Source organism: Carya illinoinensis, chromosome 5 (genome assembly GCF_018687715.1).
Source record: "Carya illinoinensis cultivar Pawnee chromosome 5, C.illinoinensisPawnee_v1, whole genome shotgun sequence".
NCBI classification, from domain to species: Eukaryota; Viridiplantae; Streptophyta; class Magnoliopsida; order Fagales; family Juglandaceae; genus Carya; species Carya illinoinensis.
This window is the reverse complement of record NC_056756.1, coordinates 2,517,503-2,530,435: the sequence shown is the minus strand read 5'-3', so window position 1 is coordinate 2,530,435 and position 12,933 is coordinate 2,517,503. Positions and strand designations below refer to the sequence as shown.

At 40.7% G+C, this 12,933-nt stretch overlaps 2 protein-coding genes across 5 annotated transcripts; one reads left to right on the top strand and one right to left on the bottom strand.

The window, feature by feature from the left end:
• Positions 1 to 323: 323 nt before the first annotated feature.
• On the top strand, positions 324 to 3,788 carry LOC122311415 (protein trichome birefringence-like 13). The gene is made up of 6 exons (XM_043125965.1): positions 324 to 1,310; positions 1,423 to 1,600; positions 2,208 to 2,348; positions 2,573 to 2,693; positions 3,058 to 3,192; positions 3,315 to 3,788. The coding sequence occupies exons 1-6, from the start codon at positions 896 to 898 to the stop codon at positions 3,576 to 3,578; spliced, it is 1,254 nt and encodes a 417-aa protein (XP_042981899.1). The 5' UTR covers positions 324 to 895; the 3' UTR covers positions 3,579 to 3,788.
• A 521-nt stretch (positions 3,789 to 4,309) lies between these two features.
• On the bottom strand, positions 4,310 to 12,933 carry LOC122311416 (branched-chain amino acid aminotransferase 2, chloroplastic-like). Of its 4 annotated transcripts, XM_043125968.1 has the most exons (10): positions 12,742 to 12,912; positions 12,605 to 12,647; positions 7,247 to 7,427; positions 6,899 to 7,075; positions 6,674 to 6,805; positions 6,246 to 6,335; positions 6,027 to 6,143; positions 5,767 to 5,862; positions 5,298 to 5,509; positions 4,310 to 5,223 (listed from the first exon to the last, which is right to left on the bottom strand). In XM_043125968.1, the coding sequence occupies exons 3-10, from the start codon at positions 7,370 to 7,372 to the stop codon at positions 5,109 to 5,111; spliced, it is 1,065 nt and encodes a 354-aa protein (XP_042981902.1). In that variant the 5' UTR covers positions 7,373 to 7,427; positions 12,605 to 12,647; positions 12,742 to 12,912; the 3' UTR covers positions 4,310 to 5,108. The 4 variants fall into 4 exon arrangements, with proteins under 4 accessions (XP_042981902.1, XP_042981900.1, XP_042981901.1 ...); XM_043125966.1 differs by lacking the exon at positions 12,605 to 12,647 and having other exon boundaries at positions 12,742 to 12,933; XM_043125967.1 differs by lacking the exon at positions 12,605 to 12,647 and having other exon boundaries at positions 5,298 to 5,410; positions 12,742 to 12,928.

Below are 12,933 nucleotides of genomic sequence, written 5' to 3'. Positions count from 1 at the left end.
AAAAATAAAATTGATAAATTATCTATGATTGATTAATTAAACGTGGCTAATATAACATAATGAGTTTTGTTATGAATAAGTAAAATTATGTATTAATCTGTATATTAATATTGTTTTTTTATATTTAAAATTTAAATTAACTGTATTTTTAATAAAATATATATTTTTAATTATTCACATTATATTAATACATATATATTTATTAATGGGCAGTTATGATTTCAACTAAATTTTCATTTCTACTTCGTAGTAGAATTCACACTTCACAGGCACGCTCTTTTGGTTTCCGAGGTGCCATCGCCGCTTCAAGGTTCCAGGTGAGGTGATTGGTTATTTATTTCTCAGAACGTCACGACCTGTCCCAGATTCATCTCCTCCTTTCTCAACCTTGGGCTTCAATATCTCCCTCCTTCGAGCATGCTTTCCAGTCGCGTTCAAGCCACAGGGGACGAACTCTCCTCCTCGCCGACATTATCTCTTTCTACAGCGCCCAACTCCTCCGTCGATTGAAATAGTCGGATTAGATTCCTCCACAATCTACCCACCGGCAGAGGGAGGGAGAGAGAGAGAGAGAGAGAGAGAGCGCTTTATTCCGTGTTTTCATAGGATTTTTCCAAGCATCTAATCCGGGGTCCAATCCACAAATAAAATTAGAAAAAGAAAAGACAACATCTTTCTTCTCTCTCCAATCAGCTTCCTAAAGGTAAACCAAACATTTTCTGATCTATCATTGATTTCTCCCTCCGTTACTTCCGAGATAGTTATACCGAAACGTGCAAGCCAAGATGAGACTGTAGCCGACTCCGACTCCGCGGCGACTGTACCTAGCAAAATTGCAGATCTATTTAGGTTCTTGCGCGCTAACGTGCGCCAACTTCCATCACTTCTGTCCGCCATGGCCGCACGAGACGACCACCATAACCACGTAAAGAAAATCCCTCTCTTCCCTCTCCTCTCTCTTCTCTGCTTCGCTTCCATCTTCCTCGTCCTGTCTCTCTCCAGGAAAACCTCCTCCAATCCTTTAATCTCCCACCAGAGCTTCCAATTCGGAGAAAACCCTGTAACCGACCCGAATGTGGCACTGAGTGGAACCTGCGACTACTCGGACGGGGTGTGGATCTACGACCACGAGCCGAGGCCGGCGAGGTATGATGGCTCGTGCAAGGAGATATTCAAGGGCTGGAATTGCATTTCCAACAACAAATCCAACGGTTGGGAACTCACCAAGTGGCGGTGGAAGCCCCGTCTCTGTGATCTCCCGCTGTTCGATCCCGTTTACTTTCTTGATAAGTACAGGAACACCAACATCGGTACAATCTCTCTTTCTTTCTCTCTCCAGTTAAGCAGTAATTTCTGTAGCGTTACCCTGAAAACCCGAGTCATCATGCTACCTGTAGAACTTAAGAAAGTTTAACAGTGCAGGGTTTGTTGGGGATTCCTTAAATAGAAACATGTTCGTTTCTCTGTTTTGCACTCTGAAACGTGTTTCCAGTGAAGTGAAGAAGTGGCGGCCAGCTGGTGCTGATCGAGGATTTACTTTTCTTAACTATAATCTTACCATCGCATATCACCGCACAAATCTTTTGGCTAGCTACGGTAGGTAAGGTCTCTAATTGCGTAAAGTGCTTCACAATGACATGAATAAAAGCTTTTATGAATGTGAAGGCACAAATGATTGTGTTTTATTTCATTTCCCTAATTACCAGACCCATATAGGGAGGTATAAACAACTTCTAGAGAAAGGCATGTTATTGAGTGGCCTGAAATAGGAATTTTGGGGAATTTTGAGATGCTCTTGCGAAAACTCCTAGCCAAGGGTCTTTGCAATCTCGGATTAGTCAAAACTTTATTCTCGAACACCCAGTGCCAATAAAATTATAGTTATAAGGAATGCATTGGTGGTGGAGAAGGGTGATGAAAGTGATGCTTGGTTAGTCGGTTGCAATTTGGACGTTCGATTAACTTCTTTTCACGCCTAAACGTATATTATGTTTGAAGTTACAGACCGTGCAGTTACTACAGTTATTCATTTACTTTTTTTGCGTTTGTGGGGGTCTCACGTGCACAAGATTGCCTAGGTATTCGTAAATTAAAAGGTGTTAAACAGAACAGTTTGTTTCTTTTACTTAGTTGTCTAGTTGATTTTGTGCACATTATATTCTACAGTTTTGGGTAATTTAGGCTTGCTGTGGTTCTGTTTCGTGCAGGTGGTCAGCTAATGCTAATGGTGGTATGTTGGAATCTCTTGGATTTAAAGAGGGTTTTAGAGTCGATGTTGATGTTCCTGAAGGCACGTGGGCAGGGGCACCAGCCTTCCATGATATTCTAATTTTTAACACAGGACACTGGTAAATTTATGTCCTCCAAATATCCTAGGGTAATGATATCTACTGGCCATTTGCCCATTAAAATTTATCATTGCAGGATCACAGTGCCAGTCAGTGGTGCTGTTGATTCTTCCTCTTATGATTTAGGCTTTCCTTATATTTGTTGTTTTTGACTATGGGAACAATTTCTGAGCGAGAAGACATAACTGACCCTTTATTTGGCCTTTTTTGGTTCTTGTTGATAGGTGGTGGGCTCCTTCAAAATTTGACCCTGTGAAGTCACCCATGCTTTTCTTCAAGAAGGGTCACCCTGTCATACCTCCAATACCACCTGATGTTGGCCTGGATATGGTTTTAAAGCACATGGTACTGGATTGAATACTACCAAATGGGATAAGAGAATTTCTATTTAATTCTATGTAATTGCGAATTTGCAAAGAAGATATAGGCTTACACAAAATGGTTGGTCCAACCATACTTCTACTTTATACTTTATGCAGGCTGGCACATATATAATAGTGCATGCTTGCACTGCATGGTTTTTGTAGCAACTAGTGGTGTGAAAGTCCCACCCATTGGTAACACTACAGGGGACAAATTTTGGACCTAAAATTTTATCATGTAGGCAAGACTGAGACAGTCCATGCTGCAATCAGATGTTATATAAATTTGCACATCTTCTGTAATTCTGTAATTAGTTGCTCAAATGGTACATGTGCTTTCATGATAGGTCCTATTCATAGAGAAAAATTTGCGACCGGGTGCTATCAAATTCTTTCGTACACAATCACCTAGACATTTTGAGGGAGGTGACTGGAACCAAGGTGGTACTTGTCAGCGGCTGCAGCCTTTGTCGCCAGAGCAGGTGGATCACATGGAACTTGCATTCAATTGTGTTTAACTTGTGTATCTATTGAGTCCATTCTACATGCTTCTGTTGTTTCTCTTTTGCAAGACAAGGATTGAAATGTTGGTTTACCTTTTCAGGTTGAAGGACTCTTCTCTCTCAAGAATAATGGAACAAATGTGGAGGCACGTCTAGTGAATCGCCACCTAATGAAAGCCCTTAAAAGGTCTGGTTTCCATATTTTAGACATAACACACATGAGTGAGATTAGAGCAGATGCCCATCCATCCACATCTGGCGGAAAAAAACATGATGATTGTATGCACTGGTGCTTACCAGGAGTTACTGATACTTGGAATGACCTGTTCGTGAAGCATCTAAACAATATTAAGTTTAGAGATTGATATGTTAATTTTATTCATTTTGAGTTTGCATTCTCTCTTGGTTATGCACTATTTTTTGTACAAATATAGAATTCCTTAGGAATGGATGTGTTTGTTACTGTGTTTCGGTGGTATCCTTTTTAGTTCAGGAAAAAAAATGCAAAACCCCTACTTGTAACAATTTTGGTCTGGTTTTTGTGGAGAAAATTTTCCTGATTGTTTTTTCCCCAATGCTGTTTCTTCAACAAGGTGGCCTATAATCTTTTCACAAATCGCCAGGAAATTCAGAAACTTGCAATGGATTGCTTTTATTTTGCGTGAGGTAGACAAAACATCTTTGAAAGAAGAGCACTGCTACGTACAGGCAGAATTGATGCCTGTATGCGCACACTGTTGACGTGGCATTGTGCCACGTCATCATTTTTATTTAAATAATTAAAAAAAAGGCCAAGAGGACTGTCGGCTAGCTGCTATCAGAACATGTTTTATTTCTCTCAGATCTCTCCACTCTTTTGTCTCTCTCAAATCGACGTAGGTCCATTGGCTGCAACCCACTCCTCGGCGTCGAACAAGGTAAGATCCTTTGATAAAGCTTTTTCTTTTGTTCATCTGTGCTTGGTTTGGGACTGTGTGACTGGGAAAATTTGTCAAACGAAGGGGTGGGGGACTTGTGAAATCTGTGATGAGAAGGAAGGGGGCGCGGGGAAGGGTCAATATTAGTGCTAAAGGCAGCAGGAGAGTAGAAATCCAAGTATCTCAACAAACGAAATGTTTAAGCTAAATTCTGCTACAAAAGTGAATATCTTATAAACCAAAAAATATGAAAAAATAATCTAAAAAGTGAAGTGAAAGTTAGACAAAAAGGAACTGGAAACTAGTACATACTCGGCGAACAATAAACGTGACGAGCGAGAATGAATGTGAAAAAAATACACCAGTGGATGCATAGAGATGTAGAAAAATATTGAGAGAACTTATGTATATGTGTACAACCTTAAGAGGAGAGATAGGTAGAGGAAGTTGCAGAGACTGTAGCAGTTAAAAGGGGGCTGAAAAATGGGTGGAGGCTGTAGTGGTTACAAAAGGCGACCTTTTGAAGCTCTGTTCTTACTTTTGCAGCAATCAACATTTTTGACGTTGACGAAGATGGGTTGTACTAGCAACTGTATATGTATCTTGAGAGGGAAGCAATTTTGAGAGGGACGCGAGATTCATCAGAGGGATTGGGGTTCTGTAATCGACAAAGGGAAATTGAGGTTCTACGCATGCATGGAAGGAGGCTCAATGTGCAAAGGGCTAGGCCTTTTTTTTTTTCCCATTGAAACGCACCGTTTCATGAGGTTGTGTTAGTGAGGAACGCGATTGAGGGATTGATCTATGAAACGCTTCGTTTCAGTAATACACGCTGGACGTCGTGCACGGGGCCTCCCCCAAGTATGCCTGACTTTAGCATTTTTCTTGAAAAAAAATAGAAGAAGCCATATTCTAGACAACATAGTCTAAAGAAAAAAAAGCAAAACAAAGTTTTGCTGTAGATGAGAGGGAAGAGGCTCAAACAACTTCAACAGTCCATCCTCTCTTGTCCTCAACACGGCCTGTTTGAATTCCTGTTAACATTACGTACAGTTTCTGAGACACCGTTTCAGCTCCAGTTTTGTATTCAACCCTGCATGGACATCACCAACCGCTCTGAAACATTGCAATTAACCCAAATATGAACTAAATCGGTAGTGTTAGCACCTTTTATCCTGGTAGGTTATAGAACCAACGGGACTTATAACCACAACAGTCCCTGAACAGAAAACTTCATCAGCTTCAAGCAAATCCTCCACCGGGATTGTACGTTCCTCCACCTGATCAAATTGGCAAATTTTAATCAACTCTTGTTTATCAAATTGCCTGCAACATACCTTCCATCTGATCACAAAAACCAATGTTTCAGAGAGAGACACCTGGTAGAGACCTTATAAATTAGAATACAACGGTAGCCCCTGCCCTAGGAAAATGATACACAATTATTTTTACAATCATTTACACAATCCTGTTTTAAATTGGAGGCATTTTTGTAAAATAACTTATAAAATAACATCGTTTCACATAAACATCTTTAATTTAAAACATAGTTATATAAAGAGTTGTAAAAATGATTGTATGTGTATCATTACTCATCGAATGATCAATTGGCACATCATAGTCGAAGAATAATCACCTGGTAACCAAAATCAAGGGCAATCTCAATGATGCTTTTTCGAGTGATTCCGGGCAGAATTGTTCCAACTATTGCTGGGGTTGAAATCACATCATCCTACAACGCAGAGAAAGAATGCAAATCTAAGTCGAATTCTATATTTCAAATGTCTAAGCAGGACATGATTACTCGGGACTTTTGGTCGGTAAAGAATTCATGTGTGGTGGCAAAAAGAGGAGGTTATTAAAGGACAAAACAATAAGAACACGAATCGGTCGTACCTTGACAATAAAAATATTACATGTCGAAACCTCCTCAATATATTTTTTTGTTACTGCGTCTAGGAATAGGACATCAGAGAATCCTTTGGCCCTTGCTTCAGTTAGTGCTTTGCAAACCTACAGAATTTCAACTCTTCTGCATAAAAGACATGATCTGGATCATATGCAGGCAGGACTAACTACACAGAAGGCGCCAGGATTTTTGAAGTAACAGCATACCGGTGAGTAGTTGGTGATAGCCTTGATGTCTCCAGTTCCACCCGGAGTAGCACGATGGAGCTTATCCTCAACAACCAAGTTTAAGGGACCCTATTACACACAAGAGAACTCATGCAGTACTGAGATCGGTATCCTCCTTTCTCTTTAATGAGCATGGTTGTGGGTTTAAAAAATGAGGAATATGAAGGGCGTCTAGGCATGTGCAAGTGCATTAAAATACGTCACTGTGATTAGGAATGACAAGATCTAAACTGCTTATTACACGATGGTGAGTATGCAAAAGTGTCTGACTCAACTGATGCACCTTGGACAGACACTGCCCTGACATTTGATCAAATAAGCTCATGGAAATTATGGTTATATGGTATTATACCTTTTTTGTATTCAGAAAAGGCACGATAAACATATATAGGGAATAATAACCCCACCTTATGATAATTGCCAACGGGACAAACATACATGAGGAATGTGTATTCCGGTGCTGGACACAAACCCAGAACAGGTCCACTTCCAATGAGCAATGGCCTGACATAGAGTGACCCTTTACCTTGGGGAGGTACCTGTTTCATCCAACAAAAACTTCGTAGCATTGAAAAGTCTGCACGAAACAAGAAATAAAAAGGAAGGATGAGAGGCGAGGCTGCTATATATACCCAATGCTTGTTGGCCCTGACTGTTTGCTTTACAGCTTCAACAAATTGCTCAACAGATGGCGATGGCATGCACATTCTCTCTGCACCGATCTTCAACCGCTGAGCATTCTGTTCCGGTCGAAACAGCAAAACACGACCATCTTCCTTCCGGTATGCCTTCAGACCTTCAATCAATCCCTAAATACACCAACCACAGAGTATGTTTTAGTTCCGGAAATACCAAGGATTTCTAGCTGTCACCACCACTTCATTTGCTAGAAAGTTACAGACCAAGTTGTAGAATTGGGCAAGATATAGTTTGATCTTATCAGAACAGTGATCATATATAGAATGCATGCAGGTGCTCACCTGTCCATAGTTTAAGATTCCAGCATACGGGCTCATCTCAATGTTTCCAAAAGGAGTTACGTTCCCTTGAGTAAAACTCTCTCCTTCAGAGGATTTCATGACGTACATGTAATCTGTTGGAACCATACCAAATCCAACTTCATCCCAGTTGAAATCGGCGTATGTTTCAGCATCAGCAGTGCTTTTTTATTATTTTCAAACCAAACACAAACAGAGAGAAAACTGTTACAAATAGAGAAAAGATGTTCTTTATATTAGTGTGTGTGTATATATATATATTATCAATGGGAATGGGAATGTAAAATAACTGCGAATGTCCTCTAGACTTGGCAGGTGTTAAGGATAAAGAATCCTCATGGAATTAGTCTGCTAAACAAGAGGAGAATAGCAGCAGTAAGGCAATACGCAGCAGGACCACAACAGTGTCAGGAGACACTAGAAGCACGCAGCAGATTACTAGAGAATATTCGAGTAACAAGAAATGCAATCTAGAAGGACAGATGGCCAGTGATCTGAAATTCATGGAATAAAGTCGTCGTAATTTCTTCTATATAAACAGATTGTAAAGGCATTGTAAAGACGAGAGAAAACAAGGAAAATTGAGAGGAATATGGTTCGGAAGTATTCATTTCAGACTTGTCTCAAACAGCTTGTGTGCATGATCTTCCATAATTCAATATGGTAATCAGAGCCACATAAGACTCGCGACTACAACTTTTTTTTTTTTTACTTCTTCCTTCCTACCTGCATCTTCAATGGCCAACCCAGATTTCTCTGAAATTTCATCGTCAACTACCCATCCCACCACTGTCAATCCTAACATACTCAACTAGGCAAACCATTTCATCACCATCAAATTAATTATAGACAATTACCTGTTATGGAAGGCTCAAATGGTGCCTTTTCTGAAAGGTCACCAACTCTTTCAACATGTGGATGGCTCGACTGAAATGCCTCCCCTCATGGTTGATGGAGCTGAAAATCCCGCTCATGCAAAATGGGTTATGGTAGACCAACTTATTCTCTCTGCATGAAATTCTTCTTTATCTGAGCAAGTCCTCACACAGGTCCTTGATTGCTCAGCCTCTCGTGAGGTCTGGTCCCTTCTTCAAAGTCTCTTTGCAACACAATCTAGTGCTTATATAATGCGAACTCAATATCAACTTGCCACATCAAAGAACGGCCCCGAATCCATTACGGACTACTTTCACAAAGCCAAAGCGTTGGCTGCTTCCATGGGAGCTGCTGGACAACCCTTATCTCCCTCTGAATTTTCAATATACCACAGCGTCTTCCTCAGTCATGAGTCACGCCTAGCTCACCAAACACACACTCTTCTCAGTGGTAACCCATTAACAACAAACCTCACCACCACTAAAAACTCTACTTCCTCTTCACCTTCGTATCAAACAACTCATCATGGCAAAGGTGCACGCAACTTTTGGGGTCGATGTGGCCATGGCTGTGGTTCGTCTCATTCATTCTCTTAACATATCAGACCAACGCCCCTTGTGTCAAGTATGCAATAAACCTGGGCATTCAGTTCTTAATTGCTATCACGGATTCAACCATAGTTACCAAGCATCTCCCCCTTCATCCTTTTCAGCCAACCTGACCACCACTGCCCCTTCCTCACCTTATCTTCATTCATGGTTTCCTGACATAGCAGCAACTACACATTTTATACCTGATCTCAATAATCTCAATAATCTCAATTTGGATTCTATATCTTATCAGGGCTCAGATCAAGCATGCATTGGAGACGGCTCCACCATGCCGATTCAGCACACAGGTTTTGCACTCCTTCATACCTCCTTTGGCAAGTTCTTACTCTCTCAACTTTTGCATGTTCCTTCTCTTACTAGAAATTTACTCTTAGATCGCCAGTTTTGTGAAGATAATCGTGTATATATTGAATTTCATTCCGCTTCTTTTTTTGTGAAGGATTCTCACACTTGAGCGGTTCTTCTTTGGGGCATTGTTAGAGACGGATTGTATGTCTTGGCTGCTGATTCCACAAGCTCCACCTCTAACTCAGTTCCTCTCCAAGCATATATTGGTGAGCACACCTCCACTGATCACTGGCACCACCATCTAGGCCACCCTCATCTCACATCACCAACCTCATCTTTAGGCGTTTCCAGCTTCCAGTGAACTCCAATAAACCTGTCCAGCCATGTTCTGCATGCTTTCGATCTAAATTACATGCTCTTCCGCACCCTTCTTTACCTGCTAAGTCTAAGCAAGCGTTTGAGTTAATGTTCCTAGATGTATGGGGTCCAGCCCCAATGTCATCTTCAAATGGTTGTAAATTTTACTTCTCTATTATAGATGATCACACAAAATATATCTGGTTGTTTCCAATTCAGTCCAAATCTGATGTGTCTTCCATTTTTCTTGCTTTTATTCAGTTTATTCACAACTATTTTTCATCTAAAATCAAAGCTGTCCAATCTGACTTTGGGGGTGAATTTAGACCTCTTCAAAAAATTCTTCATGCTCATGGGATTATTCATCGCATCACTTGTCCCTATTCGTATGCTCAAAATGGGACAGTTAAGCGACGTCATAGGCACATAGTTGGAACGGGTCTTTCACTGCTCGCTCATTCTTCCATGCCTTTTAAATACTGGTCAGAGACTTTTCAAACCTCGGTTTTTTTTGTCAATAGAATGCCTACTCTAGTTTTACAAAACATATCGCCGTTTCAAGCTTTATTTCAAAAATTTCCAGATTACAAATTTCTTCGTGTTTTTGGATCTGCATGTTGGCCCAATTTACATCCGTTTAATAGACATAAAATGGACCTTCAATTCAAACTGTGTCTTCATGGGCTATAGCACAGATTAGAAGGGAGATGTTTTATTCAACGAAAACCATTTTCTGTTTGCCACTCTGCCCATTTCAGATTCTAAGTCACCTATTCAGGCCCTCAACTCCTCAGGCCTTCATCTCTCTAATTCCTTTTCTGGGTTTACCTCCATTCAACCATCTCAGCCCAATACACTCAGCCCACCTCACTCCACTTCTTCGCTCACAGCATACATGGCCCCAACACACTCCAGTTCTAATGACTCTAGCTTAGGCCCACTTCTCTCCAGCCAAACATTAATCCTACACATTCAAAGCCTCACTTAGTTGAAACCAGCTCATCTCACATTCACTCCTCTTCTTCCTCGAGGGTTCCAGATGTCTCTACAGTCTCTCGAATCATCTTCCACTGTACCCATGTCTTCCTCAATGCAGCTTGAGTTATCTCCACATCTTAGTCCGTCCTCGTGCTCTATCCATCCCATGATTACTAGCAGCAAGATAAATGTTCACAAAACCTTCATTCATATGGATGGCACAGTCCCTTGGGCTGCTAAAAATCCCTCACTTTCACTTACCACTTCCGCACCCACCTTGGTTCCTGAGGAACCCACCTCATACACAGAAGCCATGAAATTTCCTGAGTGGCGTGAGGCTATGCAAATCGAGTTCCATGCCTTGTTACATAATCACACGTGGGACCTTGTACCCCTATCTGTCTCCTTCAATGTTTTGGGTCCCAAATGGATACTCAAAACAAAGAGGAAGGCTGATGAAACCCTAGAAAGGCGCAAGGCTCGCATTGTAGCCAAAGTATTTCACCAACAACCCGAGGTTGACTACACTGAGACTTTCTCTCCAGTGGTCAAACCAACCACAATCAGAATTCTCATTTCTCTAGCTGTTTCATCAAACTGGTCTCTGCAGCAATTGGACATACAAAATGCCTTTCTGCATAGTGATCTAGAAGAGGCCGTTTATATGCAACAACCCACTGGGTTTGTGCATCCTCAATATCCTTCAACATGTGTAAGCTGAAAAAGGTTATCTAGGGCCTACGACAGGCCCTAGGAGCCTGGTTTTCAAAACTCAGCAACAAGCTTTTTCTTTAGCTTTTCAACAGTCTAAATCTGATACATCACGGTTCATTTATAGTTACTGGTTCCAATTCAAGTTTAATCTCAAAATTTATTTCTGCACTAGGCACATCCTTTTCTTTTAAGCACCTACGTCAGTTACATTATTTCCTAGGTATTGAAATCTATCGAAATGATAAGGGTATGTTTCTTTGTCAATCCAAATACATTTCGGATCTGCTTCACAGAACACATGCATCATGTGAAATCTGTGTCTAGTCCAATGTCTGTCTCCACTAAACTTTCAGCCTTTGATAGTTCTTCATTTGATGATCCACTTACATATAGAAGTTTAGCTGGTAGCTTACAATATTTAGCCTTTACTCGCCCTAACATATCCTTTGCTGTTAACAAAGTCTGTCAATGTATGCACAATCCCAAAACTTCCCACTAGCAAGCAGTCAAAAGAATCCTTAGGTATCTTAAACTCACTTCCAATTTTGCTCTATTTTGCTGTAAGTCATCTTCACTCACTCTCTTGGCTTTCTCTAATGCTGATTGGGTTGGTTGCCCTGATGATAGAGAATCCACCAGAGGTTTTGGTGTATTTTGGTTCCCATTTGGTCTCTTGGGGCTCCAAAAAGCAGCCCACCATTGCAAGATCTTCAACTGAGGTTAAATATAAAGCCATTGCTAACACTACTTGTAAGGTGTTGTGGATTCAATCCCTTTTGAGGGAGTTGGGGAATTTTTTTAAAAAAATCCACCAAAATTGTGGTGTGACAACTTGGGGGCGACATATTTGACTATAAATCCAATTCTACATGCTCGTACAAAGCATGTAGAATTAGATTATCATTTTGTGGGATCGGGTTGCAGCCAATACATTTAATGTTTCATTTTTGTCTAGCATAGATCAGTTAGCAGATATTTTAACAAAACCATTGTCCATTGCACGCTTTACTTTTCTTCGTTCAAGCCTCACCATAACTAGGTGCTGCTTGAATCGCGGAATCGGTCTGCTCAACAGGAGGAGAATAGCAGCAGTAAGGCAATACGCAGCAGGACCACAACAGTGTCAGAAGACTCTAGAAGCAAACAGCAGAGAGTACTAGAGAATATTCGAGTAACAAGAAATGCAATCTAGAAGGACAGATGGCAAGTGATCCAAAATTCATGGAATAAAGTCGTTGGAATTTCTTCTATATAAACAGATTGTAAAGTCACTGTAAAGATGAGAGAAAACAGGGAAAATTGAGAGGAATATGGTCCCGAGGTATTCTTTTCAGACTTGTGTCAAACAGCTTGTGTGCATGATCTTCCATAAGTAACTAGCAGGCAAGGTCAGATCGAGCAGACCATTGCTGCTACATATTAACTGTGAAACTCAACACGTGCATGGTCTTTAAGGGACTAGAATCACATGAAGAAATGCAAGTAAAGAGAACACCAAGGTATTGCGTCTGGTTACCATTTTCGTAGCTAGCTTCTCTTGAAGATTTTGGCTGCAAGATCTTATGTAGTTTCCAGTGTCAGCCAAAACACTTTCCAGATTTTGTTTACTTTTCTAGATGGTCTTAATTGAAATCCATTCATGTAAATTATTACCTGGTATCCGTGGTCTGGGAAATTGTTTGTCCAGTTGGTTGAGCCATGAGTATGATAACTGAGTTGGCCTCACGCGGCTGAAATCAAGAATACAGTCTTCATGTCATGACATCTTCACGCCACCATTCAAGGTCTAAGAACAGTCTCATCGGAATATGCAAATCTAAAATTAAAGTCACTTTTTACCTATTA

Excerpts from the sequence above, each read along its gene's own strand:
- LOC122311415 (XM_043125965.1), top strand. The coding sequence starts at position 896 with ATGGCCGCACGAGACGACCACCATAACCACGTAAAGAAAATCCCTCTC. Across the intron at positions 2,349-2,572 it reads ATTTTTAACACAGGACACTG|GTGGTGGGCTCCTTCAAAAT; the intron begins GTAAATTTATGT and ends TCTTGTTGATAG. Across the intron at positions 2,694-3,057 it reads ATATGGTTTTAAAGCACATG|GTCCTATTCATAGAGAAAAA; the intron begins GTACTGGATTGA and ends CTTTCATGATAG.
- LOC122311416 (XM_043125966.1), bottom strand. The coding sequence starts at position 12,788 with ATGGCTCAACCAACTGGACAAACAATTTCCCAGACCACGGATACCAG. Across the intron at positions 7,076-7,246 it reads GAATCTTAAACTATGGACAG|GGATTGATTGAAGGTCTGAA; the intron begins GTGAGCACCTGC and ends TGGTGTATTTAG. Across the intron at positions 6,806-6,898 it reads TCAGGGCCAACAAGCATTGG|GTACCTCCCCAAGGTAAAGG; the intron begins GTATATATAGCA and ends TGGATGAAACAG.